Source organism: Azolla caroliniana, unplaced genomic scaffold (genome assembly GCF_043228905.1).
Source record: "Azolla caroliniana isolate FFs.n. ecotype wild unplaced genomic scaffold, voAzoCaro1.0.p SCAF_4, whole genome shotgun sequence".
Classification (NCBI taxonomy): domain Eukaryota; kingdom Viridiplantae; phylum Streptophyta; class Polypodiopsida; order Salviniales; family Salviniaceae; genus Azolla; species Azolla caroliniana.
This window is the reverse complement of record NW_028230439.1, coordinates 7,943,763-7,966,668: the sequence shown is the minus strand read 5'-3', so window position 1 is coordinate 7,966,668 and position 22,906 is coordinate 7,943,763. Positions and strand designations below refer to the sequence as shown.

The following is a 22,906-nucleotide window of genomic DNA, read 5'->3' as shown; positions in this document are numbered from 1 at the left end:
ATGTCATTCTGTCATGGAGAATGAACGATTAATATATACTTCAATGCATTTCAGATTTGCTACATAAATATATATTATCAGTTTGCACTCAAAGAGTTCTTTTGTTATTTCAGGCACTATTTCCATGAAAGCAATACATATATAGTGTCGAAAATATTTGTTCAAAATGGCGAGTGCAGCATCAGCTTTGTTTCTTCTAGACATGAAAGGGCGTGTTGTAGTATGGAAGGACTATCGAGGAGATGTCAGTGCTAGTCAAGTGGAGAAATTTTTCTCAAAACTCATTGATAGAGTGGTATGTATGTACTATGGCTCATTTTTTTATCTCCAATAACTACATATGGAAACATAGTCTTATAAATATTATATACCCATCTATAGAATAGGTTGATATGTTTACATGGACTCTTATCCTTGATTGCTTTGCTGTTTTCATACACATACTACTTTTATTACACTCAGTATCAACTTAATAACTACGCTCAATAAATGGGACATTATATGTAACAACCTGAAATTTGGTTAATTATTATTAAAGATGCTGGCAAAACCGGTGGCTATCTGGACTGAGAAGCGATTCAATGTAATTCCCCCCCAAACAATAGAATATGCTTACTTGAGGAGGAACATATTTACTAGTAATCTCATCAGCGATTGCCTGAATTTCAAGGCGCTGCAACATGCCGTTTTTCAATAATGAATCTCTTTATTAATACAAGTATCAACATATCAGAAAGTTTCTGATATCAATGTCATAGGTTATATCTGATTGAGCAATTATTCTGCTAGTTCTCTATTAAATATATAGCATGTACTTGATGCCCAGATGTTTCCTTGTTTGTTGGGTATAAGGACAGATGTTAAACTTTCTTAAAGATGAAAAGCACATGGCTAAGTAGTAAATACATTTATTTGGCCCTCTATTTTGTACTTATACCAGAAGCATTAACATTCTTACCAGGGTGATCCAGCTTCACACGATCCTGTTGTTTTTGATGATGGTGTTACGTATCTGTTTATTCAGTACAACAATGTCTATGTAATGACAGCATCGAGGCAGAACTGTAATGCTGCAAGCCTTTTGCTATTTTTGCATCGGGTGGTTGATGTGAGTATAATTTTTAGCAAAGATGTAGAGTTTTATTACCTCAAATGTGAAAATGGGACTGTGTGATCCAGGTCTTCAAGCATTACTTTGAGGAACTCGAAGAGGAATCATTACGAGACAATTTTGTGGTTGTGGTAAGCTATACTTAATAGTTGGCTTCTATTGGCTCTTCATTTCCATTATAAATATATGTTAGAACTAAGTATTTTTCATGTATCCTTTTCGAGTATGAACTGCTAGATGAAATGATGGATTTTGGCTACCCTCAATTTACGGAAGCAAAGATTTTAAGTGAGTTCATAAAGACAGATGCATACAAGATGGAAGTAACTCAACGTCCTCCCATGGCTGTCACCAATGCAGTCTCCTGGCGAAGTGAAGGCATTCGCTACAAGAAGAATGAGGTACTCTTTTACCTTTCAAAATGGATGTGCTTTCCACTTTTGTTTTGTCTGCTTATATCTTCCCCCGTTTGTCAGGTTTTCTTAGATGTTGTGGAGAGTGTAAACATTTTGGTCAATAGCAATGGGCAAGTAGTAAGATCTGATGTAGTGGGGGCATTAAAAATGCGGGCATATCTTAGGTGATAAAATGCCTCTCTCTCATCTTATTCCTGTCCAGTGCAATAGTAAGTATTCTGACCCAAGGAAAGTTGTTTTTTGTTCTCTTTTTCTAGCGGAATGCCAGAATGCAAGTTAGGTCTCAATGACAGAGTGCTATTGGAGGCGCAGGGACGAGCTACTAAGGGCAAGGCAATTGATCTTGATGACATCAAGTTTCATCAGTATGTAATTTGAAAATTTGAAGTAGTTCGATTTATGCAATTTTCTGATGTGGATAAAATTCTGTTGTTTGATAATAGGTGCGTGCGCCTGGCACGTTTTGAGAATGATCGAACAATCTCATTCATCCCTCCAGATGGAGCTTTTGATCTGATGACATACCGTTTGAGCACTCAGGTAATTCCAGTAGGGGACTTGAGATTTATTAATACGAAGACATTATTGTTTTGCTGATGAAAAACACTCATTTTGAAGATTTAGGAGTCATATTTCAACAAAGTTCTTTACTATCATTATGCAGGTGAAACCTCTTATTTGGGTTGAAGCTCAGGTTGAAAGGCATTCAAGGAGCCGTGTAGAATATATAGTGAAAGCTCGGAGTCAGTTCAAGGAGCGGAGGTGAGGTTCTGAAGTTAGTACACTTTTGAATTTCTGTTGCAAGTTTGGCTTACTTGGTGCAGATAATTTGTGCTATGTGGCATGCTGAATATAGCCATAGCTTGAGCAATATATACCTTTGATCCAATTCTTGCATGTATATACAGATCCTGACATGTATCTTATGTCTTCCAGTACAGCCACAAATGTGGAGATTGAACTTCCAATCTCATCAGATGCAACTACTCCTTCTGTTCGGACATCAATGGGGTCTGCTGTATATGCGCCTGAGAAAGAGGCATTGCTGTGGAAGATAAAATCCTTTCCTGGTGGAAAGGTATGTTGCTTAGGATAAGCAAGAGATTTGACATAACTTTCATTTTAAACAATATGTCTTCATTTGTTATTCAAGGACTATATGTTAAGGGCTCAGTTTGGACTACCAAGCATTGTAGCTGAGGAGTCTGCACCTGAAAAACATCCACCTATTCGTGTTAAGTTTGAGATACCTTACTTTACAGTATCTGGAATCCAGGTAAAGGCAACATTTTGATATTTCATCTATTAACATCTGTTATCAATAAACTAAAGCATATTCTCCTTAATATAGATAGGTAGTAATATGTTGTTAACTTGGATTTCATTTGTTTCTTGATGCTTGTCTCTGTTGCCTTTGAATCTATATCCAATAACTTACTTGTTAAAAATGAAACCAATGAAGTTTAGTGTGGATAGATGGTTCCCAAAATTTGAGAGTTCTGAATAGGTATACCATCCATAGTTTTTTGTAAGTGAGGCTTTCATTAGTTGATTGGTCTTGACATGCCCAAAATAAATGCTTTTTGGGGCAGGCGCTTTGCCACCTGAGATGTACACATTTTTCAGGAGTGTTTTGGGTTGAAACTTGATACATTGGGGCCCCTCTGCTATGGGCTGATCTCCAACAACTTTACTTTCTACTGTGTTGTAAACCAAGTTTCCCCACTGTATGTGTAGCACAGCTATAAACCATCTAATTCACTTGTTGGCCTATAGCAAGCATCCCAGATTCCTCTCATGCTCCATAACTGATAGGCCGCAATGGTAATGTTATATCTTAGGTTATGTCATAACTAATCATCTCTCTATGTAGATGGAAGTACACCGACTAAAAAGCCTACAAATTTGTGTTCATGACAAGTTTTTTGCTCTTTTGTGCCCTTTTGTGTTCTCAGCCATTTCTTGTTCATTGAAGGTGAATTTAAGGCTTAATTGAAATACAGTGTTTCACAAGTTTAAATCAGAATTTCAGCCTTATCTAGAAATTAGAAATTTATCGTGAGCTGGTAAAAACTTGGGACCGCTGCAAATGGGTCAAGGATTAGGGCTTTCAAAAGCAGGTCGATGGTTAGGGCTTTCACTAGCTGGTCAGTCTTAAGGATTGATTAATTTTAGGGTTTTTGAGAATTAGGGATCCTAAATGTTTTTAGAGCTATTGTGGTGGCTAGTTTTAATCCCCTTGCTTTATGAGGCCATTGTTTTGAATGATGCTAAAGTTAACTTCAGTTGGTGGATACAGTCGATTATATATTCAACTCGATGTGTCAAATGATGTGAACAATACTTTTTTCTTCCTTACACATCTCCATAAACCAAGGGGGATTGCAGGCACAAAATCTTTGAGGTCTGAATTCTATCTGCAGGGACTATTTTATGACAAGGTCTCTACTAATAATTGCATGTGCCAATTTCTTGATTTGTCAAAAATTTCATTATTAGCATTAGACATTGATGGAACAATTAATGGAATATAAGGTGAAGTATGTAAATTTTTCTAGATAAGGTCTGCACGGTGGTGTTTTTTCAAGTTTTATCAAATTGCTCTTAGAGCCAAAGAAGCAAATATTCAGGATAGAGTGGACTTAACCCAAAAAAATGTGCACCTCACATACCAATTACTCTTATATGGCAAAGAGGGAGAGATGAGGATTTTGGATACCTTATACGAATGTGCATAACATGAAAGCTTAGTGTAAACCATACTAAGAAATAATACACATATGGTTGAAGCATTAAGAAAGTATAGAGCAAACATCAAACTAAATCTTTCTTGATTGAACAAAAGACTGAAGTATTTGCTTATTTTCGTTGCAACATTTAAAAAACAGGGGATAAGAAAATATGAAATGTGAAAGGGATTGGAGAAATCAAATGAAAAGGGAAACTTACATTTTTTGTTGTCGTGATATCTATGACTGATGCAGGTCAGGTATCTCAAGATTATTGAAAAGAGTGGGTACCAAGCATTACCATGGGTCCGGTATATCACAACAGCTGGTGAATATGAACTTCGGACGATGTAATCAGACAATTTCAAATGGGGAGATGATGTATTATGCGAGAATCACAACATTCTTCTAAATGTATCTTTGATTAGAAAGGCAAGTGTTGGCAATGTAATATAGTGAAATTCTTGTGTAATTTTGAGGGGAGTGGAATGAAATTGTTTGCTCTAATTTTATTAGAGAGACAATTGTGACCAATCTTTTAAGGAGAGCCTTTTTTTGCCAAGCCTTACATGGAATAGGATGATTTATTAAGGTGTAGCCTATAGCTTACATGGTATATGATGATTTGTTGAGGTGTATCCTATTAATCGATCTTGACTTCATTGACACGAGTTTGAGAACATTGAATTCCAATCCTCATATTTATTGACAATAGTGTCTATAAATGGTCAATTTCTACTATCTTTAATAATGAAGCTTCTGCAAATAAACATTTGGTTAAATGCATACCTTGATCTTAGGAAAAAAGTGCCCACTTACGATTGAATATGAAAATCCTGTTGATACGCAAGGCATTTGGTACACCAGACAGCCTCATGATCTTCCCTTCCTTGAACTGAAGTGTTAGGACAATGACAAACTGATAGAGGGCCTGGAAGGAGATGTTCCTCAACATGAAATTGGAGTTGAGGGGATCTTTCCATCTGATTAGGGGCATGTTCAGCAGTTTATGGGTGGGAGGCTCTGCAACGGATGATCATTGGGCTCTTTCCACCTGATTGGGGGCATGTTCAACAGATTATTGGTGGCCTGCTCTGCAGCAGATTATCAGTGGGCCCTTTCCACCTTACTGGGATCACATTCAACAGATTATTGGTCGGCTTCTCTCTAGCGCTCCCAACATGTCCATGGTCAAATTCACCCATAGTAGCTACCTGATTGTTAATGGCACATTCTTTGGTGATATTGTTGGCACAAGATTTATGAAGACTGCCTCCAAATTCATAGTCAATTGGAATTGGATGAATTTTTGTTGTGGTAGCCCCACAATACCACTTTCTAGCTTCTTTAGATTTTCCACGTTCCCTTGCATGCAGACTGTGGTTTCATCTACAAATTCTATATCCGGGAGGCATTGGTAAGAGTGTGGCACAGGAAGACCACGTAGGTTTAGATGCCACGAGTTGAGAAAGCTAGAGAGTGCTTTAGCGTACAATAGAAATAAGGATGGAGCTAGTGGGCATCCTTGTTGTATAGATTGCAATATTTGAAAGACGGGCCCCCTTTCACTTGCTAGTGATAAGTAGTTGTTGGCATTCCTATAAAGGCTTGAAGTGCCTTTGATCCATGACTCTTGAAAGCCGAGTTTCGCCATCACACCTTCTAGAAAATTCCAACATACCTTGTCATATGCTTTCTTGAAATCTAGGAGCACCACAACTGCCTTGTTGTTGGTACGTGTGGCACACTCTTTCATATTTACCCACATGCACACACATGTGCATGTGTTTACATACAACCATACTCATACTCACACTCCCTCTTGTGCACATTTGCACATACACACAACAAACCTTCACATATAGACATTCTCACTCATCCTCTCGTACAGGTAACTGTTTGAATTCATTCGGCATATTTCTAGAGGTGATGATCTCCTCATATGCCTGGTGGAAGTCTTCTTTAATAATATCCTAGAGGTTCGTGAAGAAGTGAGGGGTGAGGCCATCGATTCCGGGGTAGCTATCTGCATCCAAATCAGAGAATGCCTCCTATATTTCGATGATTGATAGGGGATGAGTAAGCCATGTGTTGATTTTTGTCGTGACTTTTTGGGGTATGCTTTGGAGGATATTAATATCTTCTCTTGTGTCTTCCCCTATGGCCAATCTATCTTCAGTAAGTAGTCGATTATAGTAAGTTGTGGCTATATTCCTCATTTCTTCGCCATCCTCAATGGTCGTTCCATCCTCTTGGTTGAAGCTGCGCATCACTGTTCGTGTCGAATATGGGTGTATAATGGTTGTGTTCACATTGTCCCTTTGGACAACTAGGTTTAAGACATTTATATAAATATGTCTAAGGGCACTTGCCCTAACCTAGTTAGTATATAATTGGTCTTGTAACCTAGTTCAAAGTGTTGTTGTTGTTACTGTTGCCATCTTGAATAATACAACTACATTGTGTGCCTAATCTTTGTCTCTCTCTCCCAAGTCTCATATTCTGTCTCTTTGATCTTGATTTTTGTTAGGTTGTCTTGTTTGATATGTTCTCCATAGCCTACTTATGTTATCATTTGTTAGTCTTCATCATATATTGTTGATATTGTTTATGTACTAACGGCCACAACTACAACATTTGGTATAAGAGTCGAGGTTCTTCAAGCTACTATCGGCCGTCACTCGTTCTCAACAGTATTCCTGCTTCCATCCCCTTGAAGATCTCAAGCTGACGACACTTACCAGAACAAACTCTGAGATTTTGGTCGTTCTCAACAGTATTCCTGCTTCCATCCCCTTGAAGATCTCAAGCTGACGACACTTACCAGAACAAACTCTGAGATTTTGGTCGAACTGATTTTCTTGCTTAGCAACCACCAAGGTCTCATTCTAAGAAGAGAAAGATACTTGTGGATCTGCACTTCACTGCTGTCATAGACATGACAATAGTCATGTCAAGATTTGAACTCTTGACCTCTTATATATAGTCAAGTGTTGTGTTCTAACCAACACATCCAAATATATGGTCATGTTATGTATATCTTGGTCAACGCTAGGCAAAGTAGTGTTGATGACGACAACAAAAGGGTTGAAGATGATGATGTCGAAGACGAAGCAATGAAGGCAATGATGTTGACGAAGCGACTTTGGAAGCAACGACTTTGATTATGGCAATGATGGAAGCAGAGAAAGAGATGAAGAGGATAAGAAACATAGAGATCGAGATGTTGAGGTTCTGAAGAAACACAAAGACACATATACAAAGGATGATAGAAAACACAAAGATAGGGATGAAGGTGATAGGAAACGTAGAGAAAGTGACGAAGATAATAAGAAACACATAGATAAAGATGAAAACGGCAGGAAACACAAGGAGAAGGATGACAATGACAAAAAATGCAAAGATGGGATGTGGAAGATGATAAGAAGTGCAGAGATAGAGATGATGATGAGAAGAAAATAGGAGATAGAGATGTGAAGAATGAGTAGAATCTAAACGACAAAGACGATGATGAGAAGAAACTAAGAGATAGAGATGGCAAGGAAACCCCCTTGGTGTTCTAGTCTCCGATGAGGACCACACATGGTTGCTCGCGTTCACCCGTGCTCCTATTTCCGGTGAGGACTGCTCATGGTCACTCACTCCTCAACGTACTTTGGTTTTCTCTTTCAACTCACTCCTACACCATGCTTTCGAAAAGGCGGCCGTAAAGGGGAGGATAATGTCATAGACATGACAACTCTTGACCTCTTATATATAGTCAAGTGTTGTGTTCTAACCAACACGTCCAAATATATGGTCATGTTATGTATATCTTGGTCCAAATACTTGTAACCTCCTTGGTCCCTTTCAAGGGATTCAACACCAGTCATTGACACATCAATCTAGTATTCTTGTTTAGCCCCATCAATCCTTGATTTACATCTTTGTCTTTATGCTCTTGTATTTGTTCCTAGCGTCTTAAGTTCCTCATCTCATCGCTCCCAACTTCCCGAGTTTCTAGCCTCATCACATCGAGTTCCACGTTCGTAACCTTATCGGTCATAGCCTTGTCATCTGTGCTTTGTCGTAGTCTAGCATTGGTGTGTCCGTGACAACTGCGTTAAATCACCACTAAAGTAAGCCAATCGACTGCTTTTCACCCCTATGATTGTAACCACTCGAAGTGGGATCTCTACCCTGGCGGTTCTAATTGTGTTCCATTTGGCTGAGTAGTATTCAGAAAAGTCAGTCGGCATTGTCTACTTAACCACTACAACCATCCGGAACATGCTCAACATAAGGAATTGACACATGATCTGTGATCGACCTCTTGAAATCATCATTTTGGCATTGAATTGGCAGTAAACTGTGCTCAACTTGGCTAGAAGACATCTAGGAAGACCAATCGGCTCTATCCCTTTGCTCATCATAGTCACTTCGAGCAAGTTTAGCATCCAATTGTCATTTGGAACCTAATTGACTAACAAATCGGTAAATTCGGGTCCAATTCGGCTAGGCCAATCGGTTGTAGTCGCTCTGGACAGAACTTGCCGATAGACGATATCGACTAACTCATGTCCACGTTAGCCTCGAATGAATTCGGGTGAGCAAGCCAGCTACACTCAACCACCATTCGTAACCAACTTCGGACAAAGCCTTACAAAGCCGACACAGAATGACATCAACATCCGGCTCATCCTAGATGAGTCTAAGGAAGTTCGATGGGTTGAACTTCAACTTCTGGAAGGAACAAATGTAAGACTATTTGATCCTCAAAGGTAGATCCAATCGAATTCGAAAATCCTCTAGAAGAGTACAAGCCGAATTAGTGGACAAAGTTAGATCGAATTGTCCAGGTCACCATTTGAATGCACTTGTTGGAGTCAATGTATGTCACAATGCAATTGTGTTCGATTGCCTTTCAACTATAGAAGACACTCTCAGATACTTATGAAATCAAGGTCACCACAACAAAGATATACCTTATTCGGCCAGAATGACATCAACATCCGGCTCATCCTAGATGAGTCTAAGGAAGTTCGATGGGTTGAACTTCAACTTCTGGAAGGAACAAATGTAAGACTATTTGATCCTCAAAGGTAGATCCAATCGAATTTGAAAATCCTCTAGAAGAGTACAAGCCGAATTAGTGGACACAATTAGATCGAATTGTCCAGGTCACCATTCGAATGCACTTGTTGGAGTCAACGTATGTCACAGTGCAATTGTGTTCTTCTGCCTTTCAACTATAGAAGACACTCTCAGATACTTATGAAAAGAAGGTCACCACAACAAAGATATACCTTATCCGGCGCCTCTACAACCTTTGGATGAAAGAATCTGACTCGGTTCAAGCACACATCAATGAGTACGAAAGTGCTCCCACATTTCGGCTCAGAGGACGACAATAGAAGATGAATTAAACACAATGTTGCTAATGAGCAGTCTCCCCCCTACATGGGAAACTTTCATCACAACTGTGTGCAATGCGTTGATTGCTGTAGTATAGTACTATGAAGTCACAAGCTCAATCTTGACTGAAGCAGTTCAGAGGAAATTGTTCGTAAACGACTCGACTAACGAGGCCTACGTAGTACAAGGTTTAGTCGACCGACCGAACAGTCAGGGCAGTTCTTCCTGACCGCCGACAAATTCGCGGAGCCGGAGCAAGTCCAGGGACAATCAAACATGCAATTACTGTAAGAATCCTGGACACATTAAGGCCGATTACCGTGCCCTCAAAGCAAAAAATGATAAAGCTTAGAGAGCCGATCACAAGGGAAGCCGACAAGAGGAGGTCAACTATATTGGCTTATTAGCCGAAGTATTGATAGACGACCTGAACAGTTTGTTCATAGAACACTCAATCGAATAAGAAGTTTTGCTTATGACTAAAGAGTCCACCACTTGGCTCCTAGATTCAGGTGCATTGTATCATGTGACTCCTCATAGATTGCAATTCCGACAATATTCGACCCGACATTCTGACTTTGTCTGAGTCGAAAATTCCCAACACTGTGCGATAATCGGCATCGGCAAAGCAGAGCTTAATAGCAATGGGCCTGGTTCAGTTTCTTGGCCTTGAAACCAAACCAAACCATTTATTTATAATAAAAACCAAACCAAACCGTTTATGGAAAATTTAAAACCAAACCAAACCGGTTTATCATAAATCAAAACCAAACTAAACCATTTTTTAGAGATTTTGATTATCATACATATTATGAATTTGTGTGAGAAAATCATCATAAATTTGGTTATCACAACTATTATAAATTTGGTCATCATACTTGTCATAAATTTGGTCATCATACATATTATAAATTTGGTCATCATACTTATCCTAAATTTGATAATCATACATCAAATGGAGACTCTACTTATAATACATATAAAATTTAATAAGTTAGAGCCTAGAGGTTTAAAATTAAAAGTTGAAAGTTAGAGCCTAGAGGTGAAAATTTAAGAATACTTTTTAACCTATAAACCTATAAACCTATAAACCTATAAACCTATAAACCTATAAACCTATAAACCTTTAAACTTATAAACCTTTAAACCGAACCACATAAATCAAAACCGATAAACCACTGAACCATGAAATTCAAAACTGAACCGAACCGAAACCAAACCGGATCATAACATTTAAAACCAAACCAAACGGTTTATTTATCTTTGAACCAATAAACCGTTAAGCCACGGTTTAACGGTTCGGTTTGGTTTGAGCCGAAATCGGGTCCATTGCTAGAGCTTAATCTTCCAGGTGGCTCTACTTTTGTACAACACAATGTCTGACATGTACCCGAGTTGTCAAGCCCATTGATCTTAGTCAGACAATTGAACAAAGATGGCATCTGTACCGGCTTCTCGGCAGGAGGGTGGACACTTCACCAAGGGAATCTCCTGATTGCCAGAGGACCAAAGGTGCACTCAATGTACCCATTATATGTCACTCTCAGAGAGGGTGACCTATTCTTGGTAGACATTCTCGTGTCATCACTATGACATGGTCGACTCGGTCATCTTAGCAAAACCGGCATCATGCATCTATCTAGAGCGGGCTACATCCCCAAGCTCTCATTCTCTTTGTCATCGAGCTATCCGACTGATATAAGATTCAATCAGATATCCAGAACATGGCGCACATCCTTCAACTTCATTCTGCAACCTGTTGAGGACAACAACGATACATTCCCAATTTTGAAGATCTTGCATGCAACGTTATTTCCCATCTTCACATAGTCGTAGTCACCAACTGTATATGATGAGAAACATTCTCTGTTAGGGGTAAGGTGAAACGACGCACCGGAATCGACCGCCCATGTCGATTCTTCGTCGGTGAGATTTACATCGTTCTGTTCAATGATGAACAATAGCTCTTCCTCACTCATGACGATGGCCGAGGTGTTCTTGCTGCCCGAAATCTTCTTCAACGCAACACCGTCAGCTCCCCTTTAGTTCTTCTGGTAGTGTCGACAGTTCTTTTGGAAGTGTCCTAGCTTCCCACAATAGAAGAACGTGGGCCTTCCCTTCGACTTTGACCTCCGTCTGGACTTGTCCCAATTATGAGGACTTCTATTCCACCCTCTCCCTCGGTTCATGTCACCTTCTGTGACAAAAGCCTTCGGGTCGGTAATGGACTCTCTATCCTTCCGGTGAGCTTCTTCGTTTAACAAGATCGACTTCACCGTCTCTAGGGATAAATGTGTTGAGAAATCGATGCAGAATAGATCACAATAAACGAACTACGCGCTGAAATACGAATCACAAGAATGCACCAGAAAGACAAGATAAACAGATGTACAGAGATTTACATGGAAACCCTAAAATGGGAGAAAACCACGGGAACAAAATCTTCACTATGGATAGTGGATATACAATATAGAGATGATTACAACACTTTGTCGAGTGTATCAGCGCCACAGGGCTCTTCGCGTCTGTTGTTACTCACATAGCTATGGCGCGGCTCACAGTACTCTCTCTCTCTCACGTTCTACAACTTCTGTACTTACACTCTATTCTTCCTAAAAGTTTTCCCTAGTTGCATATATAGTTACGCAACTTTTTGGTTATTTACATACGTAACCCTCATGGGGCGCACACTTAGACTATTTACAAGTATAGTCTCCCGAGTTGGCTATTTACACGATTCCGAGTTCCTCATCAACTCGGCTCCGGTTTTCCGACTCTTGGACTATTGATTTTCCGAACAGTCGGATCATCCTCCCACGGGAGGGACATATTCCCAACAAACTCCCCCTTCATTCCTGTGGGAGGAAATCTGTTAGTCTTGTATTTTGTCGACAGACTCTGAGTTTGTCCATAGGTAGGTTCTTCGTCAGCATGTCAGATCCATTGTCATCGGTATGGATCTTCACAAGGGAAAAATCTCCTTCTTCGACTCTCTCCCGCAACCAGTGATACCTTCTCTGTATGTGCTTGGTTCGGGAGTGGTATGCCGCGTTCTTGGCTAGGTGTATGGCGCTTTGACTGTCACAGTGAAGCAAGAACTCCTTTTGCTCCATGCCTAGTTCGGTGAGAAAACTCTTCATCCAGATCAACTCTTTTCCGGTCTCTACTGCTGCCATATACTTTACCTCTGTAGTTGACAAGGCTACAGACTTCTGCAGTTGTGATTGCCACGACACTGCTCCCCCTGCATAGGTCATCACGTACCCTGATGTGGATAAGCTTGAGTCAGTATCTCCAGACGTGTCCGAATCGGTAAAACCTTCCACCACAGGTTTTCTGACACCATACCTTAGGCACACCTCCGAGGTGCCTTTCAGGTACCTGAGTATCCACTTCACTACTGCCCAGTGTTCTCTCCCTAGATTACTCATATATCGGCTTACTGTTCCCACAACAAATTTATGTCCGGTCTCGTACAAACCATAACATACATTAGACTGCCGACGGCCGAGGCATATGGTACCTTCTTCATCTCAACCTTTTCCTTCTGCCCTTTTGGACACTGCTTCACATTCAATCTGCAATTTGTCGGCAACATTGAGCCGACCGGCTTTGCGTTCGACATGTTGAACCTCTCTAGGATCTTTGTCACATACTTCTATTGTGACAACCATAGCACCTTCCAAGCTTTGTCTCGGGTTATGTGCATTCCTAGGATTTGCTTTGTTGGTCCAAGGTCTTTCATGGCAAATGATTTGCCGAGAGCTTTCTTCAAGCTTCCAATCTTGCTTGCATCTTGGCCGACTATCAACATATCATCAACATGTCGAACGCAAAGCCTTTTTACGAACACACAGTGATCAGCCTGTGTTTTTTGGAACCGATGTTCCATCATGAAGGGCTCGAATTTCTTGTACCATTGGCATGGAGCTTGTTTCAGACCGTACAAGCTTTTCCTCAGTTGACACACCAGGTTCTCTTTCCCTTTCTCCTCAAAGCCTTCGGGTTGCTGCATGTAAATTTCTTCTTCTAGCTCCCCATGCAGAAATGCAGTTTTGACATCCAACTGTTCGATCTCCAGGTCCAAACTGGCCACTATGCTTAGAACAGTTCGAATGGATGTCATCTTCACGACTGGTGCGAATATTTCGTCAAAGTCGACGCCCTTCTTCTGTTGGAAACCCTTCACCACTATGCAGGCTTTATACCTAGGTTCGCTATCGACTTCTCCAGTCTTCACCTTGTAGACCCATTTATTCCTGAGTGCTCTCTTACCTTTCGGCAACTCTACTGGTCGTAGGTGTAATTCGCATGCAAGGATTCCATCTCCTCTTGCATCACGCTCAACCATTTTTCTTTGCTCTCGTCGGCAATGGCTTCTTCATAGCACTCTGGTTCATCGTCATCAGTCAAGAGGACGTATTGATTGGCATATGTAATTGGTGCCTTCCTTTCTTTGAGTGGGTATCTTCGTCCACTCGTTGTTGGCTCCAGTCTGGATGTCTTTGCCAACTCTTCTCTCTGCTCGAGATTCTGCTCGTCAATCGGTATCTCCAAGTTGGATAACTCCAACTCATATTCATCAATTGACTTCAGCAACTCTGCCGACTCTGACTCATAGTCTGTCGGTCTTTCCGAGTCGATCGACTCGGATTCGACGCTGTCGGCCAGCTGTCTCCTTACAACTGTCGGTGACGACTCACTTGGCCTTAGTCGATGGTACTCAAGGTTGACTGGGGAGTCGGTTCCGACTTCTGTTGCTTCCAGTCTTCAATTGTCTTGTCTTCTAGAAAGACTACATCCCGACTTCTCACTACCTTTTTTTCGATTAGGTCCCATAGCTTGTAGCCGAACTCATCTTCCAAGTATCCCATGAATATGCATGCTTTCGACTTGCTGTCGAGCTTTGACCTCTGATCCTTTGGTACATGCATATACACCAAACATCCAAACACCCTCAAGTATTGGTAAGAGACATCCTTCCCTGTCAACATCCTTTGTGGGACATCACCCTTTAATGGCACTGAGGGAGACCTGTTGATCAGATAAACAGCTGTGTACATCGCCTCAGCCCAATAGGATTTCGGCTGTTTCGCATGAGAGAGCATGCTCCTTACTCTCTCCATGATCGTTCGATTCATCCTCTCTGCAAGCCCGTTCAACTCTGGGGTCTTTGGTACTGTGTATTCGATTCGAATACCTTGGCACTTGCAGTATTCCTCGAACTGCTCTTTATACTCGCCACCATTGTCGGTTCGGACAACCTTCAGTTTCCGATCCGACTCTCTTTCGGTTCTTGCCTAGAACTCCTTGAAAACCGACAATACTTGATCCTTCGACTTAAGTACGAAGGCCCATGTTTTCCGACTATAGTCGTCAATAAATGTTACAAAGTACTGTCCACCTCGATGCGATGGAGCATCCACATAGCACACGTCTGTGTGTACTAGTTCCAGTGCAGCTTCTCTTCTCCTTGGTGGTCTCGAGTGGAATGCCGTCCTGTTCTACTGTCCGGCTAAGCAGTCAACACACTTCTCCAGGTGCACTCCCTTGACTTCTGGTAGAAGTTTTTGGTCGGCTAGGAAGTGCATTCCTTTTCACTCATGTGGCCTAGCCTCTTATGCCATATCTCTCCTGCCGAGTCGGCTGCCATGTTTACTTCCGATTTGCACAGTCGGGCATGCATCATGTACAATGTGCCTTCTTTTTGTGCTCGGGCCACTATGAGATTTCCTCGGCAGAACTTCCACTTGCCATTCCGAAAGCTACCACTGTGGCCTTCGTCGTCAAGCTTTCCAGTCGATATCAGATTCAATCTGATAGTGGGGACGTGTCGAACATCCTTCAACGTCAGTCGACACCCTGTCGACGTCGTCAAGCTTACACTTCTGACTCCGGTTATCTTGCACTCTCCACTATCACCCATCTTTACATAGCCATGATCCCCAACTATGTAAGTCGAGAAATACTCTCTCGACGGAGTAATATGGAAGGATGCGCCGGAGTCGATCACCCACGTGCAATCTTCACTCGCAAGATTTTCACTCGTCTATTCACAAATGAACAGGAGTTCTTCATTGCTCGTATCAATGGCTGAAGTGTTCTTGTCATCCGGAATTTTCTGGGGTTCAACATTGTTTCTGACAGACTTATCTTTCTTCATGTTTCGGTAGTCCTTCTGGAAGTGTCCAAGTTTTCTGCAATAGAAGCACATAGTCTTACCTCTGAACTTCGATCTGGCATGGGATTTGTCCGTTAGCTGTGGACTTCTTCTTTGCCAGTCCCTTCCTCTGTCCATATGTTGAGTCAGATTCGACTCCGTTTGGGACATGACTCCTTTGTCTCTCGTCCTTGCCTCCTCGTTTAGGATGCTTATCTTCACAGTCTGTAAAGACAAGTTGTCTTCTTGACAGGAGGTGCTGAGAGTAACCACTTGGTTCTCCCAACTTTCCGGTAGTGTGCACATCAACAGGATGGCCTGCATCGCATCATCCAGGGGAAACTTGGTCGCAACAAGTTGATTTACATACCCCATAAATGTGTTGATGTGTTCGACGATCCTCTCACCGTCTCTGTATTTCAGCCGTATGATTTTTCTCATTAGTGAGGTTCTGTTTAGTGCGTTCTTCCTCTCGTACAGACTCGACAGCTTCTGCCACATCTCGTGGGCATTCGTGTCATTCGGCACATGCTAAAGGACACGTACATCGACACATTGTCGGATTGTGGCCACCACCTTCCTATTCAGAAGCTTCCAGTCTGACTCCAATACCCCCCTGGGTATTTTTGCTCTATCGACTGGCTCGTATAGGTCTTTGACTATGAGAAGGTTCTCCATCTTGATCTTCCAGTCTGCATAGTTCTTTGAGTTGAGAACTATCATACCTGGGAAACCGCTCACACCTCCTTTCATGCTTGCACCTCAAGCTCTGATACTAGTTTGTTGAGAAATCGGTGCGAAATAGATCACAATAACACAATAAATGAACTACGCGTTGAAATACGAATCACAAGAATGCACTAGAAAGACAAGATAAACAGATGTACAAAGATTTACATGGAAACCCTAAAACGGGAGAAAACCACGGGAACAAAATCTTCACTATGGTAGTGGATATACAATACAAAGATGATTACAACACTCTGTCGAGTGTATCAACGCCACAGGGCTCTTCGCGTCTGTTGTTACTCACACAGTTATGGTGTGGCTCACGCTACTCTCTCTCTCACGTTCTACAACTTCTGTACTTACACTCTATTCTTCCTAAAAGTTTGCCCTAGTTGCATATATAGTTATGCTGTCATGATATAGCAAGACTCGAACCCATGACTTTAAGTTATATGGGTCGAGCTCTTGACCATTATATCATCTATTGTAATACGTAGGATATTATTTTCATTTACATTTTATTATAGGAAATTAATGTATATTCTAGATTTCTTTGGAACATTCTAGAAGCTTCAGGATTACTCCTAAGAACACTATAAAAGAGGGCACTAGGCATTATGTTGAACCAAATTGGTTCAACGCTAGTCTTTAGCCTCATAGCCATCTTGTACTTACTCTTCCTATAATTTATCATCTGTTATCATCATTTCTCTCTCTCTCGTCCTCACTATCTCTCTCTCTCTCTCCTCTTCTCTTTTCTCTCTCACGGGAGTCTTACACAGTCCCGTCCTCTTAGTACTAATAGTACTTCCCTTCTCTAGTACTAATCCTCTGTCTGTTTAGTATTATTCATGACAGTTTGAACCAATTTGCCCTTCTGTCTCTCTCCCTTCATACTAATCTCTTATTCCTCTTTTCTTTTCATCCCATGGCCACCGTTAGTGCTCAGGAATATCAATCTGTTTTCTCGGAGTTTCAATGCTTGAAAGAGAAGTTCCTTGCTTTGGAATAAGAAAATCAACGGTTGCTGGGGGATCTTCAACAAATCTCCTTAGAAAAGCAGCAAACGCAACAACAACATGGGGAACTTGCATTACACGTGCAACAACTTGAAGCAACCAATCGTAGAGATGCAACAACAAGGCCCCGAAACACAAGGGATTCATAAGGAACCCAAGATTGGCCTTCCCACGAAGTTTGATGGAACACGATCGTAGTTTAGAGGGTTCCTTAATCAGGTACAATTAGTTATTCAAATGCATCCTTCCCGATATCCTACTGATGCATCACGAGTGGGTTTAGTAGGGACGTTGTTAAGTGGCTCAACGTTGGCATGGTTCGCTCCACTGTTGGAAAAGGAGTCTCCATTACGCAACAACTTTGAAGAGGTTATAGGTGAGTTTAAAGCATGCTTTGGGGATACTGACAGCATAAGGACTGCAATCAACAAAATCCGGCGATTACACCAAGGAGACTGTCCAGCCTCCGCATACGCTGCAGATTTCCGCCTACTCGCCGCAGACATCCCTTGGGATGATCAAGCGTTGATGGAGCAATTTCGTTATGGTTTACGCAACGATGTCAAGGATTTACTCTTGACTTTCCCTAAAGAGCCAAAGTCCTTAACAGAAGCAATCAGTCGCGCGGTGAGATGTGACAACCGCCTCTTTGAGCGACGTTCAGAATGGCACCTACAGATGCCGAGGGCAAGATCAGAGCCCACCTACACCTCAATGGTAGCAAAACCTTTACCGAGGGAGTACTATAATGCGCCTCCAGTGAATACTCCAACTCCGATGGAGATTGACACTACACGTCGTCGAGGGCCATTATCCGAAGAAGAAAAGTAGTGACGCCAAACAAATCGACTATGTCTCTACTACGGTGGACCAAGACACATTGCAATAAATTGTCCCCATAGGCCAAGAAGACAAGTAAACCAAATAGTTGCTAGTTCTAATTGTACTAAACCCGAGCCTATTACAGTAGGGATATGTGATAGTACTAATAGTACTAATAGCCTAGATCTAGCGAACAAATTTGATGTCCTTAGTCAGTTAGAAGAGGAGTTAAATGACTAAGTCCAGCCAAAATAGGAGCCGTTTGGTTGGACAGCCCTAGATCTGTGCAACACATTAGTGGTTCCATTCCCTCTAAGCAAGTTAGCAATGTGTTCGTAGCCCAAGTAACAATTAGTACTAAAAGTACCCCTCCAGTACACGTCTTAGCACTTCTAGACTCCAGAGCTAATTCTTGCTTTATGGATAGGAATTTTGCCCAAGCTCATTAGATATCTCTCAGAAAACTCCCGTGTCCAACCTCTATAGTCGTCATTGATGGTCGTCCCATTGCTTCCGGAAATATCATAGAAGAGTCAGAACCCGTTAATATTGTCCTAGATAACTTAGCATGTGTAGTATCATTTAACATTATTAGTATCCCAGAACATCCCATCGTTTTGGGATTACCATGGTTCGAGTTACATAACCCAAACATAGATTGGAGAACAAGAGAAATCCGGTGTCGACGAACCCTCCGACAGTTGCAGGAAGAAGGACGCAAGGAAGAAATGTTTCTCTTCGCAATATCACTAAAACCCTCCGACACCATTAAAGAGGAGTCCACCGTTCAGCTTCCAAAGAAGTATCATCATTATGCCGATGTATTCGATAAAAAATGAGCCAATACGCTTCCTCACCATCGACCATATGATTGCCCCATCGATTTACAACCGGGGAAAGAGCCACCATGGGGACCGATCTACAATTTGTCACCAACCGAGCTAGAAGTCCTTCGAGCCTATATAGAGGAGAATTTGGAGAATGGATTCATTCGACATTCGAAATCTCCAGCCGGCGCACCCATTTTCTTCGTCAAGAAAAAGGATGGCTCACTTCGTCTGGTGGTAGATTATCGTGGCTTGAATAAAGTTACAATCTGCAATAGGTATGCACTTCCCCTTATCTCAAGTCTTTTAGAACGAATCAATGGTGCCAGGTTCTTCACAAAGATTGACTTAGGGGGGGCCTATAACCTCGTACGGATCCGACCATGAGATGAATGGAAGACCGTGTTCTGCACTAGATATGGTCACTTCGAGTATACGGTCATGCCGTTCGGCCTGACTAATGCGCCAACAGTCTTCCAGCACATGGCAAATGATATATTCCGAGATCTCTTGGATGTGTGTCTGATCATCTACTAGGATGATCTACTGGTTTATTCAAAGACCGAAGAAGAGCATGATTCTCATGTATTATTAGTACTAAAACGACTTCGAGAACATGGTCTTTACGCAAAGCTAGAAAAATGTAGTTTCGGGTGCAACCAGTTGGAATTTCTCGGCTACGTCATTTCATCAGAAGGCATCTCCATGGACCCAACTAAGGTCAAGACGGTGGTAGAATGACAGACTCCGCGCTCGGTGCGGGACGTGGAATGCTTTTTAGGCTTTGCCAATTTTTACCGGAAGTTTATACAAGATTACTCAAAGCTCGTTCTGCCTCTCACACAACTTACCAGGAAGGGACAATCGTTCGTTTGGTCTGAAGAAGTAGATATGGCTTTCGAGAGTCTTAAAAAGGCATTTACATTGGCTCCAATTCTAGCTCATGTCGATCCGGAAAAACCATTCATTATCGAAGCTGACGCATCAGATTTCGCACTGGGGAGCATTTTGTCACAACAGGGTAATGATGAAAAGCTACATCCTGTGGCTTTTCACTCACACAAGTTTGACGCTGCCGAAATCAACTACGAAATTCATGATAAGGAGCTATTGGCAATAGTGGACTCGTTTATGCAATGGAGGCCTTTTTTAGAGGGATCCTCTCATCAAGTCACCGTATTTAGTGACCATAAAAACCTTGCCTACTTTCAGGATGCTCGTGTGTTAAATCGACGTCAAGATCGGTGGGCCCACTTCCTCACGCGTTTTGACTTCAAAATTACATATTGTTCGGGGAAGCACCAAGGGAAGGCAGATGCATTATCATGACGTTCGTATCTAACACCGTGTCCCGACGAGCCAACTTTCGATAACCAAAAGCAAGTAATCTTGGGACCGACACACGACTGCAAGCAACACAGGTTTTTGGCATGCCCATGGATTCCCACGTTATCAATATCATACGTGCGGACCTGAAGACAGATGCTTTCGCCCAAGCTATACTAGCACAAATTGATCCCTCTCGAGCGTCGTGTTCACAGTCGCAACCACTAGGTACGGACTATCGACAATTCAAATACCATGATGGATTACTCTTCTTTAAAGAACTTTTGTATGTTCCTAATGGTTCTTGCCGCTTTCGAGTAGTACAAAACTGTCATGACACATATACAGCTGGGCATTTTGGTAGTACTAAAACATTAGATTTAGTACAACGATCATTCTGGTGGTCCCGTATGTGACAATTTGTCGAAGATTTTGTTCGGACTTGTGATACATGCTGCAGAGTGAAAATGCCAAGGCATCATCCATATGGTTTATTAGAACCATTACCAATTCCAAGCAAGCCGTGGCAATCCATTGCTCTAGACTTCATCATAGATCTTCCAGTCTCTAAGGGGTTCAATGCGATTCTAATAGTGGTAGATCGATATACGAAGATGGCTCATTTCTTGCCATGTACTAAGGAAATCTCCAGTGAAGACACCGCCGAAATTGTCATGCGTGAAGTATTTTGGCATCATGGACTTCCCGATAGTATCGTCAACGACCGTGGACCCCAGTTCGTGTCAAAATTCTGGAAGGACCTTTTTAAAATGCTCAAGGTCACTTGTAACCTATCCTCCGGCTACCACCCACAAACCGACGGCCAAGCCGAACGAACAAATGAAACGCTGGAGCAGTATCTGCGGTGCTTTCTCAGCTATCATCAGGATAACTTGGTAGATATTCTCCACTTTGCTGAATTTGCCTATAATAACTCTATCCACGCTTCGACTAAAGTTACGCCATTTTATGCTTATACGGGATGTCACCCTCGGTGGAGTGTACTTGAAACCCCAGAGGTGTCCACAAATCCTTGCGCGGAGGATCGTTTAGAGCAGTTACGCAATATACAAGCAGATTTATCTACTCATCTCCAGCAAGCTCAACAAACACACAAGGTCTACGTGGATCGTCATCGACTTCCATCTAGTTTTAACATTGGAGATCGGGTGTGGTTGCTACGACGACACATCAAGACTACTCGCCCATGTGAGAAGTTGGATTATCGGCGATTAGGTCCTTTCCGTATTATCTGAAAGATTAATGATGACACATTTCGTCTCGATCTACCTCCTCAACTTCGGATACATCCGGTGTTTCATAGTTCTCTCCTCAAACCCTATCACGAGATCACCATCCCAGGACGTATTATACAACCTCCACCCCTGATCGAGCTTGAAGATGGACCAGAGTATGAGGTTGCCGCCATCCTTGATTCCAAGATTGATCGCAACAAGCTCTACTATCTAGTCGATTGGCTAGGCTATAGTCCCAACGAACGTACTTGGGAACCGATCGAGAATGTGACCAATGCTTGGGCGCTTCTTGAAGACTTCCATCGTCAATATCCACACAAACCGGGTCCTCCATCCAAAACGACTCGTGACACTCGTCGTTTTAAAGGGGGGATAATGTTATGATATGGCAAGACTCGAACCCATGACCTTAGGTTATATGGGTCGAGCTCTTGACCATTATATCATCTATTGTAATACGTAAGATATTATTTTAATTTACATTTTATTATAGGAAATTAATTTATATTCTAGATTTCTCTGGAACATTCTAGAAGCTTCAGGATTACTCCTGAGAACACTATAAAAGAGGGCAGTAGGCATTATGTTGAACCAAATTGGTTCAACGCTAGTCTTTAGCCTCATAGCCCTTTTGTACTTACTCTTCTTATAATATATAATCTGTTATCATCATCTCTCTCTCTCTCTCTCGTCCTCGTTATCTCTCTCTCTCTCTCTCCTCTTCTCTCTTCCTCTCTCGGGAGTCTTACGCAGTCCCGTCCTCTTAGTACTAATAGTACTTCCCTTCTCTAGTACTAATCCTCTCTATGTTTAGTACTATTCCTGACATATGCAACTTTTTGGTTATTTACATACGTAGCCCTCATGGCGTGCACACTTAGACTATTTACAAGTATAGTCTCCCGAGTTGGCTATTTACACGATTCCGAGTTCCTCATCAACTCGGCTCCTATTTTCCGACTCTTCGACTGTCGGATTTCCGAACAGTCGGAACAAAATGCTTCCCTTCCGGTTCGGTAGGTCCCAATGTGACAACGAGCGTTTCTCAGCTGTCCGGAAGGGATCCCAACAACAATAAAGCTAATACCTCGTCGGCCATAGGTACTTCTAGAGAGGT

The 22,906-nt window shown here is 41.8% G+C and overlaps 1 protein-coding gene across 1 annotated transcript; it reads left to right on the top strand.

Moving 5' to 3' along the window:
- The first annotated feature begins 92 nt into the window (after positions 1-92).
- On the top strand, positions 93-4,922 carry LOC147865023 (AP-1 complex subunit mu-2). Its single transcript, XM_087317722.1, has 11 exons — positions 93-295; positions 962-1,108; positions 1,180-1,242; positions 1,336-1,512; positions 1,588-1,691; positions 1,785-1,892; positions 1,971-2,067; positions 2,192-2,289; positions 2,464-2,605; positions 2,681-2,803; positions 4,512-4,922. The coding sequence occupies exons 1-11, from the start codon at positions 167-169 to the stop codon at positions 4,608-4,610; spliced, it is 1,287 nt and encodes a 428-aa protein (XP_087173848.1). The 5' UTR covers positions 93-166; the 3' UTR covers positions 4,611-4,922.
- Positions 4,923-22,906: the final 17,984 nt, after the last annotated feature.

Coding starts and splice junctions, on each gene's coding strand:
- LOC147865023 (XM_087317722.1), top strand. CDS start 167: ATGGCGAGTGCAGCATCAGCTTTGTTTCTTCTAGACATGAAAGGGCGT. Junction 296..961: donor CAAAACTCATTGATAGAGTG/GTATGTATGTAC, acceptor CATTCTTACCAG/GGTGATCCAGCTTCACACGA. Junction 1,513..1,587: donor TTCGCTACAAGAAGAATGAG/GTACTCTTTTAC, acceptor CCCGTTTGTCAG/GTTTTCTTAGATGTTGTGGA.